This window comes from Acinonyx jubatus, chromosome B2 (assembly GCF_027475565.1).
Source record: "Acinonyx jubatus isolate Ajub_Pintada_27869175 chromosome B2, VMU_Ajub_asm_v1.0, whole genome shotgun sequence".
Classification (NCBI taxonomy): Eukaryota; Metazoa; Chordata; class Mammalia; order Carnivora; family Felidae; genus Acinonyx; species Acinonyx jubatus.
Genome location: NC_069385.1, coordinates 116,451,268 through 116,464,775, shown reverse-complemented (window position 1 = coordinate 116,464,775; position 13,508 = coordinate 116,451,268). Strand labels below are relative to the sequence as shown.

At 55.2% G+C, this 13,508-nt stretch overlaps 1 protein-coding gene across 7 annotated transcripts in view; it reads left to right on the top strand.

Moving 5' to 3' along the window:
- ANKS1A (ankyrin repeat and sterile alpha motif domain containing 1A) overlaps positions 1 to 13,508 on the top strand; it is a 177,568-nt gene that overhangs the window by 158,906 nt on the left and 5,154 nt on the right. For all 7 annotated transcript variants that reach the window (XM_027057944.2, XM_027057947.2, XM_053222918.1 and 4 more), the window contains 8 exons: positions 6,457 to 6,555; positions 7,370 to 7,522; positions 7,635 to 7,742; positions 9,434 to 9,598; positions 11,292 to 11,417; positions 11,641 to 11,712; positions 11,899 to 11,985; positions 12,578 to 12,715. In XM_027057944.2, the coding sequence (XP_026913745.1) occupies positions 6,457 to 6,555; positions 7,370 to 7,522; positions 7,635 to 7,742; positions 9,434 to 9,598; positions 11,292 to 11,417; positions 11,641 to 11,712; positions 11,899 to 11,985; positions 12,578 to 12,715 (948 nt within the window). The remainder of the gene's footprint in view (positions 1 to 6,456; positions 6,556 to 7,369; positions 7,523 to 7,634; positions 7,743 to 9,433; positions 9,599 to 11,291; positions 11,418 to 11,640; positions 11,713 to 11,898; positions 11,986 to 12,577; positions 12,716 to 13,508) is intronic.

The window sequence follows — 13,508 nt, the reverse complement described above, 5'->3', positions numbered from 1 at the left end:
CCACCTTCCCACTTCCATCTCCTGGAACTTCTCTCTGCTCCCAGGCAGGGTGGCTTTTGTCACCGCTGCCTGTACCTGTGCTGTTCCCTCAGTTGGGGAGCTCTTGACCCACTTCTCTGCCCTCTTCCCACCTCCCTGTGAAACTCCCTCTGGACCCCACCATCGCTCCCCCACCAGCTCATACGTCCCTGGGGCTCCCCTTCCCCACCCCAGCACGCCCCCACCTCTGCCCAGACCTCATCCTCTTCCCTCGCAGAGGACTCCAAAAGACCACAATCATGGAGTCAGCAGCACTGGTTTTGGCTGTTCAGCCTCTTCTTTTTATATCTGTGTTGTTGCCTCCAAAGTATCCTTAGTCATTCAACAGATTTTTATTATGCGCGGACAACATGCCAGGCATTGCCCTAGATGCAGGTGGTGGCAAAGCCGTGAGTGAGACAGGCACCTCTGGCCCGTCACAGCCTCAGGACCCTCAGAGCCAGCAGCTCAGTGTTTTTCCCTTTGGCTGAGAAGCGTCCACTCCAATGTGCCACACTCCAAGTGTTCCCTTCTTAGGTCTTTTCCACTATTCGTTGAATGAAGACATGCCCGGCAGTTAAAGAAAATTCCAGCAAAATATTGACAAGTGTGATACCTCTCAGGATGCAAAAGGATCTTTCCTTCTCCTGAAGTCATATGGTCAGGAAGACTCTGAAGATAATCAGAGACCCCTGGAGGGCCAGAGAAAGCTAGAGAGAAAGGACTGGGGCCCTGCAACAGCCCTTTCCTCCGCCTCCGCCAGGACTCTCCCCACGACTCCCAGAGGCAGTTCCTGCTGTCCGTGCTCCTTCCCTTCCCATGGCCCCTGTCTTCCTCTCTGTCCACACATCCACTGAGCTACGCGCAGGATCTGGGCCTTGGAGACCCCGCTTAGCACCGACGCGCCCCTGTTGAAAGTGCCATCTTCTGCGCCCATTGGGGAGGCCAGTGACAGATACTGGTAGGAAGGAGAGGCCTTTCAAATAGATTGAGCTGAAGGAGAGTGCAAGTACCGCCACAATAGGCACGGCTCCTCGTTTGTGCCTTCTCAGGGAAGGACACCCAGGAATGATGGTGTATGATTGTGCAAGTCAGTCCAGGGGCACGCTTGCCCCAGCTGAGCTCTGATGGGCCGGCCTCTCCCTGAGTCAGCCTGTTCCTGGGCCCAGGGCTTGGTCTGTGTACGCAGAGGCCTGGGCCACATCCTGACCCTGCTTCTCCTTCACTGTGAGGCCTCGGCAGGCCTTCCCCTCACCCACTTCTAGGGGCCCACGCAGCGCTAAGAGTTGGGATTCCATACAGGTGGAAGCACTGCCCCGGCCCCGGAGGTGGAGGGCAGGGAGGCGGGAGGGAAGTTCTATGTAGGGACCCTAGTTCCAGAGCCCGAGCGTCCCCAGCCCTGGGACGGCTTCCCTGCTGCTGCTGGTAGGTACCTTCCACGCTTTGCTTTGTCTTCAACAGAGCCCACCTCCCTAAACAAGTAGAAGGAGCCTGGAGCGTGACTTTGGAGTTCATCAGAGGGACGTTTAACTGTCCTTCTGCAGCTCACAAGCTCCGTGACCTTGCATATGTCACTCCTGCTCTCTGAGCCTCAGTTTCTTTCAGCAATGTGGGCACTTCCTATCTCAAAGGTTTTTGGGCAGCTTTTTTCAAGCGATGAAGGCAAAGTCCCCGCACAGTGCCAGGACGTGGTCAGGACTCGGGTTCACTGGCATCTCTTCATGTCACCTCCCCCACAAAGACCAGCAGAAGGTGCACTTACTGTGCATAGTGACCCCGACGACCGCTTCTTGCTGCCCTCTTCCCTGGATGTGTAGAGAGCAGGATGTGGCCAAGAAGTGGGATCCTGGCACCGCCACTGGCCGTGAAACCTGGTTCCTGGCCTGTAAAGTGAGGAGCCGTAGTCAACGCCTGCCAGCTGGTTGCAAGGAGGGAGGAACAGGACAGGGAAGGGCTGAAGCAGAGCCCTGGACGGGGAGGCACTGGTACTCTGTCCCTCCTCTGTCCTCCTGTCCTCCCTTCCTCAGGGACTGAACCCAGTCAGGCTGAGTGTCAACTAGTTACATGTTTCAGATTTCTCCTAGAATTAGAAACTTTTTCAAACCTAAGAAAACCGGGGCACTTGGGTGGCTCAGTCAGTTAAGCATCCAACTCTTGATTTCGGCTCAGGTCCGGTTTGTGAGTTCAAGTCCCAAATCGGGCTCTGTGCTGATAGTGCGGCGTCTGCCTGGAATTCTCTGTCTCCCTCTCTCTGCCCCTCCCCTGCTCACACGCACGCTCTCTCTCTCCCTCTCTCAAAAATAAACAAACATATAAAAAATAAAATCTAAGAAATCTCTATTAACTGAAATGCTTAGGCCAATGAGCTGTTCTGCTTTCTTAGCTCCCTAATTGCTGGCTCGCAACAGGGCCTGGAAGATAGCAGCCCTCGGTATAAACATTAACGTGATAGAAGGTAAAGTAAAAAGTCTCTTTTCCCCCACAGCCCTTCTTGTGAAGATGGTTCCAAAAGGCAGTGGTCCCTTCCTCCCTTTAGTAAAGAGGGTGTGGAAACTTCCAGAATGTTTCTTGCCTTTGAGGATTTGTAACACCTCGTAGTCACCACGCAGACTAATCCGAGAGGATGTAGGTGTGGCACGTGCAGGAAATGAGGAGACCCTGCCTGCACCCTGGACATGCTCTGGCAACTACCTGCTTTGATTTTCCGTCACATCCTTTACTTTGGTTTGGTTTACCTCTGCCTCTTTCTTCTCACTGCCGCATACAGCCCCCTAGTCCTCTTGACGGGTTAATGAAGGCCCTGTCTCCAGCTGGATCCGGTTTTCCCGGTTGTCAGCCTTCAGTTCAGCTTTAATGTTGCCCTAAAACCGTGTGAAGGGTTATGAGTAAATGCTGGGGATACGGTAGGATTTCAGAAACTCCCTGCAGTGCTGTCATCTCTGAGGTGCCCCGGTCAGTCCAGTGCGTGTCCTCGCCAGGTAAGGACTCATCGTCAGGCAGCGTCTGGGCAAGAGGCCACCTCTCTCTGCCTTTCCCGTCAGCACACCGTAGATGTGGGCCCAGAGGGACTGCAGGAACTCAGGGTGGTGACTCCTGACTTTGGGGTGACTCAGGAACTGGCCTCAGACCTGGAGAGAGTGGTACCCTTGTCGCACAGAGTCTTCTACAGGCCCACACCTCCCTGGTGCCCCTGCGAAGGGGTGTGTTCTGTCTGCAGCCCGAGCAGGAGAGCTTCCGGTCTGGCTTCAGAGCTCTCTCCCCGGGCTCTCTTGAGCCTTGGAAGGGGTCCTCTGCGGGGCAAAGGTTTTTGTCACCATGCACGGGCTCCGGGGGGGCTAGTGTGCCAACATGCACCGTGGCTCAGGCACAAAGGCGAGATCGCCCCAGGTGAGGGTCTGCATGCGCTGGCCCGAGTTGCTTAAATAGAAATAGAAAGTCCAGAAAGAGTCCCAGAAACACACAAATTTAGGACACAGCAGAGGTCACTTCAGATTGGTAGCGAAAAGACAGTTCATTAACGAAATGGATAGCTTGCTGCCTAGGAAAAAAAATAACTGAATCCTGACTCTTGAACTTCACTTAAAAAAAAATTGTAGATTAAAGATTTAATGGTAAAAATGAAACTAAAATTACAGGAAGAAAATATGCAAGAATTGTTTTTAAAAATCTTGAAGAGGGGAGGTCTTTCTCAGCCTGACAGAACTAAGAGAAGCTCTACGGGATATAGGTACAGACCAGTAGATTTCTGCACGAACAAAGCCAACATGAAAGTCAAAAGAGAAGTGACAAACTGGAAAAAACGAATGTCTATTTCCAGATAATAGATTAATTTCCTTACTTTTATTTATTTATTTTTGAGAGAGAAAAAGCACTTATCAGGGAGGGGCAGAGAGAGAGGGGAGAGAGAATCCCAAGCAGGCTCCACACTGTCAGCACAGAGCCCAACGTAGGGCTTGAACCCACGAACCGTGAGATTGTGACCTGAGCCCAGGTAGGATGCTTAACCGACTAAGCCATTCAGATGCCCTGATTTCCTTAGTTTTTAATATATTTCTACAAATCAAGTACAGAAAAAAATCAGTACCTCCAGAGATAAACACCCAAAGATATAAAGGGATAATTGCTGGAAAAGGAGCTATGGATGTCCCCCACACATGTGGCCCCAGAGCGTATGGACAAGACAGCTGGGCTGAATCCCGGCTCCGTGCTTACGTATGTGTGACCCTGCAGGTTGTTCATGCTCTCTAGGCTCAGCCTCCTGAGCTGTAAAGTGGGGGTAATGATAGTCCCTTTTATTAAATGGGTCACCAAGTCTAAAGCCTGTAGAACATGGAGTGGGGCAGGACTCACAATGTAAACACCTGATAGATAAGGAGCGCCTAGGGTGGCTCGGCTGGCTGGGCATCCAGCCATTGGTTTCAGCTCAGGTCGTGGAATCAAGCCCTACATCAGGCTCCGCCCTGAGCAGGGAACCTGCTTAAGATTCTCTTTCTCTCTCTCCCACTCGCACATGCACACGTGCTCTCTCTTGCTCAAGTAAAAAATATAAATAAATACTTGACAAAACCTGAAAAGGTGCTGGAGCTTCCCCTGTGAGTGGGGTGCTTTTACAATAGGAAGTGTGCAGTGATAAGCCATTTCTCTGCAATTGTTGCTGACAGTGTGACAAATCTAGCACTCGTGTCACTGATGGGAGTATAAATGTGTGTTAGACTTCCAAACACACATATCCTTTGACCAAGCAGTCTCTCTTGATAACTATCCCAGAAATGATGCACATATGGGGGTATTCATGCAGTACTATTTGTAAAAGCTGGAATTGGAAATAGTCATCGTGCAGCAGGGACCTAGTTAAATAATTTATAATATGTCCCTAACCTGGATGATCATGCGGCTTTTAAAAAAAGAGGCAGGTCTAAATATCCTGATGTGAAGCAGTCTCCTGTATACCTGTAAAACGTACCTCGTTTTATTGTGCTCCGCTTTATTGCACTTGGAAGATCCTGCATTTTTTACAAATGGAAGAAGGTTTGTGGTAACCCTGCGTCGATCAAGTCTGTCAGCGCCATGTTTCCAACAGCATTTGCTCACTTGGTGTGTCTGTGTCGTATTTTGGCAATTCTTGCAATATTCCAAATTTTTTCTTTATTATTATTTTACAGTGATCTGTGATCAGTGATTGTAACTCACTGAAAGCTCAGATGATGGTTAACATTTTTTTTAGCAGTTCTTTGTAATTAAGGTATGTACGTTTTTTAGACATAATGCTATTATATACTTAATAGACGAGATAGCGTAGTAAACGTAACTTTGGTATGCCCTGAGAAACCAAAAAATTCACTTTACTCACTTTATTGCTGTGGTCTGCAACCAAACACATGAGCTCTCTGAGGTATGCCTGTATATTAAGTAGTAAGAGTAAGGTGTTGAACAAGATGTACAAGAATTCCGTTTGTGAGAGAAGGAAACTGGCCTCAGAGGGACATCCAGAAAAGTGGTACCAGTTGCCTCTGTGTTGGGGGGGGGGGGTGCTGTGGCTGAAGGTGGGGCAGAACGCGTGAGTTTTCATGGATCATAATCTGAAAAAACTTACCTGATGACGCTACTGTGAGGCATAAAGCCTCATCATAGAGGTTGGGGACAGGGAGCAGCCAGGTCTTAGCCCCACCGCCAGATATGTGGCCTCGGCAAGTTCCTGACCTCCCCGCCTCCTTTTCTGCATCCTTAACACGAGGATGAAAAGGATCCACCGCACAGGGGCCTGAGTGTGAACTGGTGTGTCCGGGTCACAAGCTCTGGGGCCTGTCATCTAGCAGGCAAGTGCACAGTGAGCGCCAGACTTCCCTCTCCTCCCCGTCAGGGGTCAGGTTCATGGCCCAACTCTGGCACCCCCCCAGCTCCCGGGGCCAGAAGACTTTCTCTGACATCTCTCCACTTTGACACTCCTCTCCTCCCTGGGTTGAGGCTGGTTCCTTGGCTGACCACCTGACGTGGCTGTCGCAGCCTTCGAGTTAGGAAAGCATGTCTGTGAGGAAGCTTGGGCTGGTCCACCCGCCCTTCACCTCGGATGGTTGTGGAACCCGCCCCCGAGAAGCGTGTGGACACAGAGCGGGGACAGGGCTGTGCCTGGACCTGGACATGCCGGACCCCGCCCCGGGTTCGGCTGTGGCCCACGTCACTGCCCTGTGCACATTCAGAGCCCTGGCGCTGCCCAGCCCGCCCGGGGGCCGCTCGGGCGGGAGTGGGCCGTCTGGGCAGACTTGTGTGCTGTGCACCTCGGACTCCTGCCTACACAAGACTCTTGCTGCCTGGCCCGGCCTCCCTGGGGAGCTCGGGGTCTCCGTCGCTCTCAGCGCTCGTGCTAGAGGAGGGGCCACGCAAGGCTGCCGTCAGCCACCCGTTCACGAGGGCGCTCACGTGAACCTCTTCTGCTTCCAGGGGCCTAACGTGATGGAAGAGCAAGACCTGCGGGAGATTGGCATCAGTGACCCACAGCACCGGCGGAAGCTGCTCCAGGCGGCACGGTCCCTGCCCAAGGTGACCGCTGACAGCTCGGTGGCCTCAGCCTGTGCCGAGACAGGGCCCTGTCCCCGACGCCACCTGGACCCAGAATAGGGAAGGAGCTTGGCTCCAGGGCATGCAGATCGCCACAGGCTGGCTGTCTCTCATTCCGAGGGACACGGCGGGCAGCACAGAGGCCTGTTTACTTTCTTGCCAAATCCCGGGGCCCGGAGAGTCAGCAGAGACTAAGGACAGTTGGGGACCCGGTACAGGCTCTGGGGGGAGGCTCCAGACCCCTGCCCAGCACAGGAGCTGGTACCCACAGGTTTGGCCTGTCACCTGGAGCCTCTTGGGGTCTTTCCTGACTCACCGGAGACCAGGCCAGCCTGCACCGACCCCTGACGTCAGCCCCTCCCCAGGAAAGGCAGAGAGGTGCTCAGGGTGGCAGGGGAGGCAGTTTTTCCCTGGGGGAGCCAGGGGCTGGTAGGCCCAAGCCTCTCCCCCTCGACTATGGTGGTGCTAAGTCCAGGGTACCCAGAGCTGGGGAAGCATGAACAAGTCCCAGCAGTGGGGCCAGTGCCTACTTCACAGGAACAGACCATGTTGTCCCACCAAGTCTGTGACCTTGTCATAGCTCAGTGGGAACCCCTCTGCAAACCTTTCTCCCATCGAGCTGTACCCACTAGGGCCGTCTTCCCCAACCCTGGAATGCTCCGGTGACGCCAGATGGGGGAGCCGGAACCAGAGCAGTGGTACAAAGGGCTGTGTGAAGGGAGGAGACTCTGGTCCTCTGGACTTTTGTCCCATGAGTGCTGAGATGTCAGTCCTACTGCCCCTTCTTGCCCCACAGGTGAAAGCTCTGGGCTATGACGGCAACAGCCCCCCATCAGTGCCCTCCTGGCTGGACTCCCTCGGTCTGCAGGACTATGTCCATTCCTTCCTGTCGAGTGGCTACAGTTCCATTGACACTGTGAAAAACCTCTGGGAACTGGAGCTTGTCAACGTGAGTGCAGCCTCTGCTCAGGCTGGGCCTGACCCCCGAGGGTGCGGCCTGGGGCTGGGAGGAGAGCTGCGGGCGCAGGTGTGGCCTGACCCCTCCTCTCACCCCTGCCCAGGTCCTGAAAGTCCACCTGCTCGGCCATCGCAAGCGCATCATCGCCTCCCTCGCAGACAGGCCCTATGAGGAGCCACCCCAGAAGCCCCCGCGGTTTTCCCAGCTGAGAGTGAGTTGGGGAGGGGTGGAAAGGGATCAGTGGGTGTTCTTCATATTGCTAGGAATTAAAGAAAATTCTTGAGAGGTTCTTTAGAGACACTCTGATCTCTGTAGTAGAGGAGTGAACGATCCTTCCCCTCTTGTTGTTGGACCAGTTCTGCCCCTGGGCCCAAGGAGCACAGAGCAGGAGTTGTTGGGCTGGTCATTTATCAATTACATGCCTCCCATCTACATCAGAAGCTTGACGGGGCCTATAATAAAGGGTTCTGTTTAAATATATGTAGAAAGTAAAATGTTAGAAAAAGTAGCAAAGCAAATATCGAAATCCCAGCAGCTGCTGGTGACAGAGCCAGTGGGGCAGGCAGGGGGCAGGAGGAGCCCCCTTTCCAGCAGTCTGACGTGAACCTGAAACAAGGCTTGAAATCAACAGCGGGACCTGTGCCCTCCCCAAGTCTTTGGAAGGAAAATCCCTGCACTGGGGTGGGCTAGAGAACCTGTGGTTTTATTTATTTTTTTAATAAATTGTTTTTAATGTTTACTTATTTTGAGAGAGAGAGAGAGAGAGAGTACAAACTGAAGAAGGACAGAGAGAGAGGGAGACACAGAATCTGAAACAGGCTCCAGGCTCTGAGCTGTCAGCACAGAGCCCGATGAACGGCTCGAACTCACGAACAGTGAGATCATGACCTGAGGTGAAGTCAGATACTTAACCGACTGAGCCACCCAGGCGCCCCTGATTTTATTTATTTTTAAATGTTTGTTTATTCTGAAAGAAAGGGCTCGTGGGCACGCCCATGTGAGCACAAGCAGGAGAGGGGCCGAGAGAGAGAATCTCAAGCAGGCTCCACACTCAGAGCAGTGCCTGACAAAGAGCTCGATCCCATGTCCCTAGGATCATGACCTGAGCCAAAACCAAGAGCCACCCAGGTGTCCTGAGAACATGTGGTTTTAAAATCCTCATGGATGCTTTGTGCTGAAGCCAGATAATCCCTGACTGCAGGTTGGACTCTGAGGGCCCACGCTGAAGTCTGGGACAGGCTCTGTTCCCAGACCTGTGAGACTGAGCCCCTGACGAGCACTGGGCCCCGAGCAGGGCCCTCCGAGCCTCAGCCCATGGACGGCAGCCTCACGGCCTGGGCATTACACAGGAGATCGGCCTGAGGAGCCAATGCACAGCTGACATTCAGTCATGAAGACCTGAGGAGACAGGGCCTCAGGGTGTTGACTGGCAGCCTGTGTATTTTCTCAAAAAGAGCTTTGGATTTGGCCACGGGCCCCAGAGATCTTCAGTGAATTGTGACCGATGATTCCATCTTTGCTGAATATCAAAGTGGCTTCCCAGCCCTGTAACCATCCCTTTCTCCGTGTGGCTTCAGGCCAAGGAGGGTGCAAGTGAACTGGGGGTGCCCCCCGTGGCTGCTTGCCCGCCCTGCTTGTCGCCAGGGCTTCTTGACTCCGGGAAGAACTTGGTTGGTTTGACTGTACCTGGGCTGGGCCCAGAGGCAAGGTTCCCCACCGGCTCCTGGCCCGGCGTGCCATCTGTTTGGTGCCTGCTTGGTGTTGGTCCTTAGCTTAATGCCCTTTCTGACGGGCACACCTGCCCACGAGGGGCCCTAACCAGCTCCAGGACTGGCTGACACCTCCAGTCTAGGGACTGATCTGATGGGTTCCAAGGTTTACCTGGGTTTCTCTCCGCTGCAGTGCCAGGACTTGCTCTCCCAGACATCATCCCCGCTGAGCCAGAATGACTCCTGCACTGGCCGCTCCGCTGACCTGCTGCTGCCTCCCGGGGACACGGGCAGGAGGCGGCATGACAGTCTTCATGACCCCGCGGCACCTTCTCGAGCGGAGCGCTTCAGAATCCAGGTGGGGCAGGAGGGGAGCTGTGAACGGGAGTCCCCAGACCCCTCCACTGCCCCTGTGTCCCAGCGTCAGCAGCAGGAGGAGGACCCCGCCTCCTCCCCCTCAGCCCCACCCAGCCTGTGTCTGGCGTCCAGCCCCGAGACTCCTCGGCTGTGACCACCTGGCTGTGGTCAGCTGCCACTGCGAGGGCCTTTCCTGTATCTAATGTGGCCTCAGAAGTTCAGATCCACTGTCTCCTCTTTGACTACAGCCTCTCTCTTCCAGCCCCTCAGGCTACTGGCCCTGTTTTGCCGCCTCTTGGCCGCTTCTTGGCCCCCTCTTGCTTGTCCTGCCTGTACCCCAGAACTGCTTTCTCCCCTCCTCATCTCCACACCCTGCACCCTGCCTGCCCAGAAGAACTGCAGCCTGGGTCAGACCCTGTTCTTCCTGGTACATTTCTGCAGCCCGGTGTCGGGCGCAGCTGGGAGACACATGTGGCTGTGCCATCTACTCTCACAGACCCACCAGCCGCTGCTGGGCCCTAGGCCGCCCTGAAGCCCTTGCCCTAGGTTGGCCCCATCCTGCACTCCTCACTCGCATCTGACAGGGCATCGCGTTCAGGGCTCCCGGATGTATTCAGGCCTCACCTGTCCGGCTTCCTGCCTTGCACAGATTCCAGGCTTTGTCTCTTATCCCCCACCTTGGCCTGCTGGTCACAAGATTGACAGGTGTCCCTCATCCCCTCCCACCCCCCCACCCCCCACCGCTAAGGTGAACTTGAAATTCACTGCTTTTTCCTCTCTCCCTTTTTTTTTAAGGTTTTATGGAGAGAGAGAGAGAGAGAGAGAGAGAACACACAGCAGGGAGGGGCAGAGAGAGAGGGAGAGAGGGAGAATCCCAAGCAGGCTCCGTGCTGTCACACAGAGCCCGACATTGGGCTCGATCTCATGAACAGTGAGATCATGACCTGAGCCGAAATCCAGAGTCGGATACTTAACTGCCTGAGCCACCCGGGCGTCCCTGCTTTTTTTCTCTTGCTCATACTTCTCCTCTCCAGCACCTGCGGATTTCCTTCACCTTTCACCAGCACAGCCATGACTTTGACGAGATTGGAAAAGCATGTTGTCCAAAAGTTTTAGTTGCTCCATATGAGGAGACTTCTGCACAGTGCTGGGAATGGAGGTCATAAATGTTTCCTAAATTTCTTCCCGCCTCCCCACTTCTACCAGTGCCCTGGTAGAAGGACCCCGTCACCTAGCACCTGGATTTCAGTTGGCCTCCTACCCTCTCCCCCACCCCAGCTTCCACCTCAGGGTCTACAGAAGGTCTCCCTAGCACTGGATACTTGCCCACCCCAGAATCACGTGGGGTGATCCCTGACTTGGATGTGAGGCTCCCAGGGACCTGGCTCCTGCTCCCCATCCTTCATGCTTTGTGCTTGTTTTCTCCTCTCTGGTTTTAGTCATTTCCCGTCTCCACCTCAGAGCCTTCCTGACTGAGCCTGCTCTCAGGTGGCTTAGGTCCTGCATCTCTGGTGGGGATGGGCCTCACCTTCGCCACAGTGCCTCTGCATGGTTTGTCTGTCCCCTGCCCTCCCCACCTGCTCTTGAACCCCTTGTAGCTGGCTTCTTTGCCCTTGGGTGGGCTGGAGCTCGCAGAGAGCCCATGAGTTCCTCTGGAGTGGGCAAGCAGACCTGTGACCCTGCGTGTTCTACAGGAAGAGCACCGCGAGGCCAAGCTGACCCTTCGACCCCCCAGCCTGGCCGCCCCCTATGCCCCTGTGCAGAGTTGGCAACACCAGCCAGAGAAACTCATCTTCGAGTCCTGCGGTTATGAAGCTAATGTGAGTTGCCCCTGCTGCCCATCTCTCCTGGCCGGGACCAGGGCTCCAGTGCTGTTCTGTATGTCTCAGACGCCCCCAGCACCTAGGGAGAAGGGGGGCCTCCCAGCTAGGATGGGGGAAGGGAGTTGGGAGAGGAAACCCTTTGGCTTGGTCCCAAATTGGTTGGGTCGCCCTGCATGATAACACAGGACTTCCTAAGCCCAGTTACTGCCTGCTCCTTCAGTATCTGGGCTCCATGTTGATCAAAGATCTTCGAGGGACAGAATCCACCCAAGACGCCTGTGCCAAGATGCGGGTAGGTTGTCCGGGGCGGGCGGGGGGGGGGGGCGGGGGGGGAGGGGGCCGGCTGGGATAGGAGGCATCAATTTGCAGCCACCTGGGCCCTCCCACGCTGTGCACAGGGGGAGGCCGGGGCCTGCGGGATCCAAGGGGCTTGGCCTTGAGAAGGGACAGTCACAGGACAACTCCTTGTTTCGCATAGAAATCCACCGAACACATGAAGAAGATCCCCACCATCATTTTGTCCATCACGTACAAAGGTGTCAAGTTCATCGATGCCTCCAACAAGGTGTGCTTCTCACAAACACTATTGGCGGGAGGGGACCCCCTCCCCCCATGCCTCACCCCCCCCACAAGCTGGGCGTCATACCTAGGGTGTCCCCAGCCCTGTTTATTCCTCTTCATTGCTACCACCTCGCCCAAGTGCTTGCCACTCGGCTGCCACACATCCTGATCCCAGGACCCTGCCCTCGTGACAGGCGACTATTGTCTTCCTCAGCATGGGTCCTGTGGGCCTCTTACCTGTTCACGGGCCCTTCACGGTGTGATTCTCTTCATGAGCAAAGGGCTCCCCCGACACCCTGCACTTGGAACCCCACCCTCCTGATACCCTCCCCGCCTTGCCCCCCCCCGGGCTGGAGAGCTGGTGGTCAGATGTGAACATTTTACTCCCTCGGTTACTGGGATCACAGGTGGAAACCTCTAAACCTAAGTCAGGCGAGGTTAGACACTGTCCCCACCCCCACCAAACAAATCGGAGAGAGAAGTAGTGGCATATTCGGCTACACCCCGGGCAGGGACGGAGAAAGGTGGGTGACATAAAGGGGCTGAGGTGTGCCTCAGGGGGCCCGAGAATTCCAGACCCTGCTTTCCCCCGGCAGAACGTCATCGCGGAGCATGAGATCCGGAACATTTCCTGTGCGGCCCAGGACCCAGAGGACCTCTGTACCTTTGCCTACATCACCAAGGACCTGCAGACCAGCCACCACTATTGCCATGTTTTCAGCACGGTGGATGTGGTGGGTGGAGTCCCAGCCCTGGGCACGGCCGGAGGGGGCCTGCATCCAGATGGCCTCAGTGCAGTGCTGTCCTGGTGCATGGGTGACACTTAGCAAACGTTTTGGTTCCGAATGAGGCCCCGGGAGCCATCCAGTCCAGTCCCTTTTATACAGTGAGGAGACTGAAGCACACAGAATGAGAGGCGCATCCAGGGTTCCAGTGACCAGGCTTTTCCCACTTCTCCCCAGGTGTTTCTTAGGTCAGCCAAGGTCTCCCCCAGGCTCTTTGTCAACCCACCACCCTATCCTCTACCAGCAGTCTCCCTGAAACGTCCTCTGTCTCCCTCTTGGGGGCAGCAGTGCCCTCCTGACATGGCCGTAGGCTTCCTTCTCCCAGATTCATGCCCAGGCTGGGCTCTGGTGCCCAGGGACAGCGGTGCAGCAGGGACTCCCTCTGCCCGGAGACAAGGCCCCCGGCCCTCTCCTCATCCCCCGTCTTCTGTCCAGATCCCTGCCATCCTTGGGGAGAGCAGCTGGTTCGCAAGTCTCTGTGGCTTCTGGAACACAGACGGCTAGGCATCCTCAGCCCCGGGACCTCAGTGCTTGCTCCCGGCCCGGCATGAGACTCGGGGCTCTGCCGCTTGCTGGCTGTGCCGTCTTAGAAGTTCCCTCTCCCCGGCTCCTCATCCCAAAAGGGGCTATAATGTGACCGGCTTCACGGAGTTGTCTGGAAGGTTACGCGAGCTCATCTACCCCATACTCGTAGTTCCTGGCACTTCCCCTGTAGCTCACATTTTCCACATCCAGTCATTTC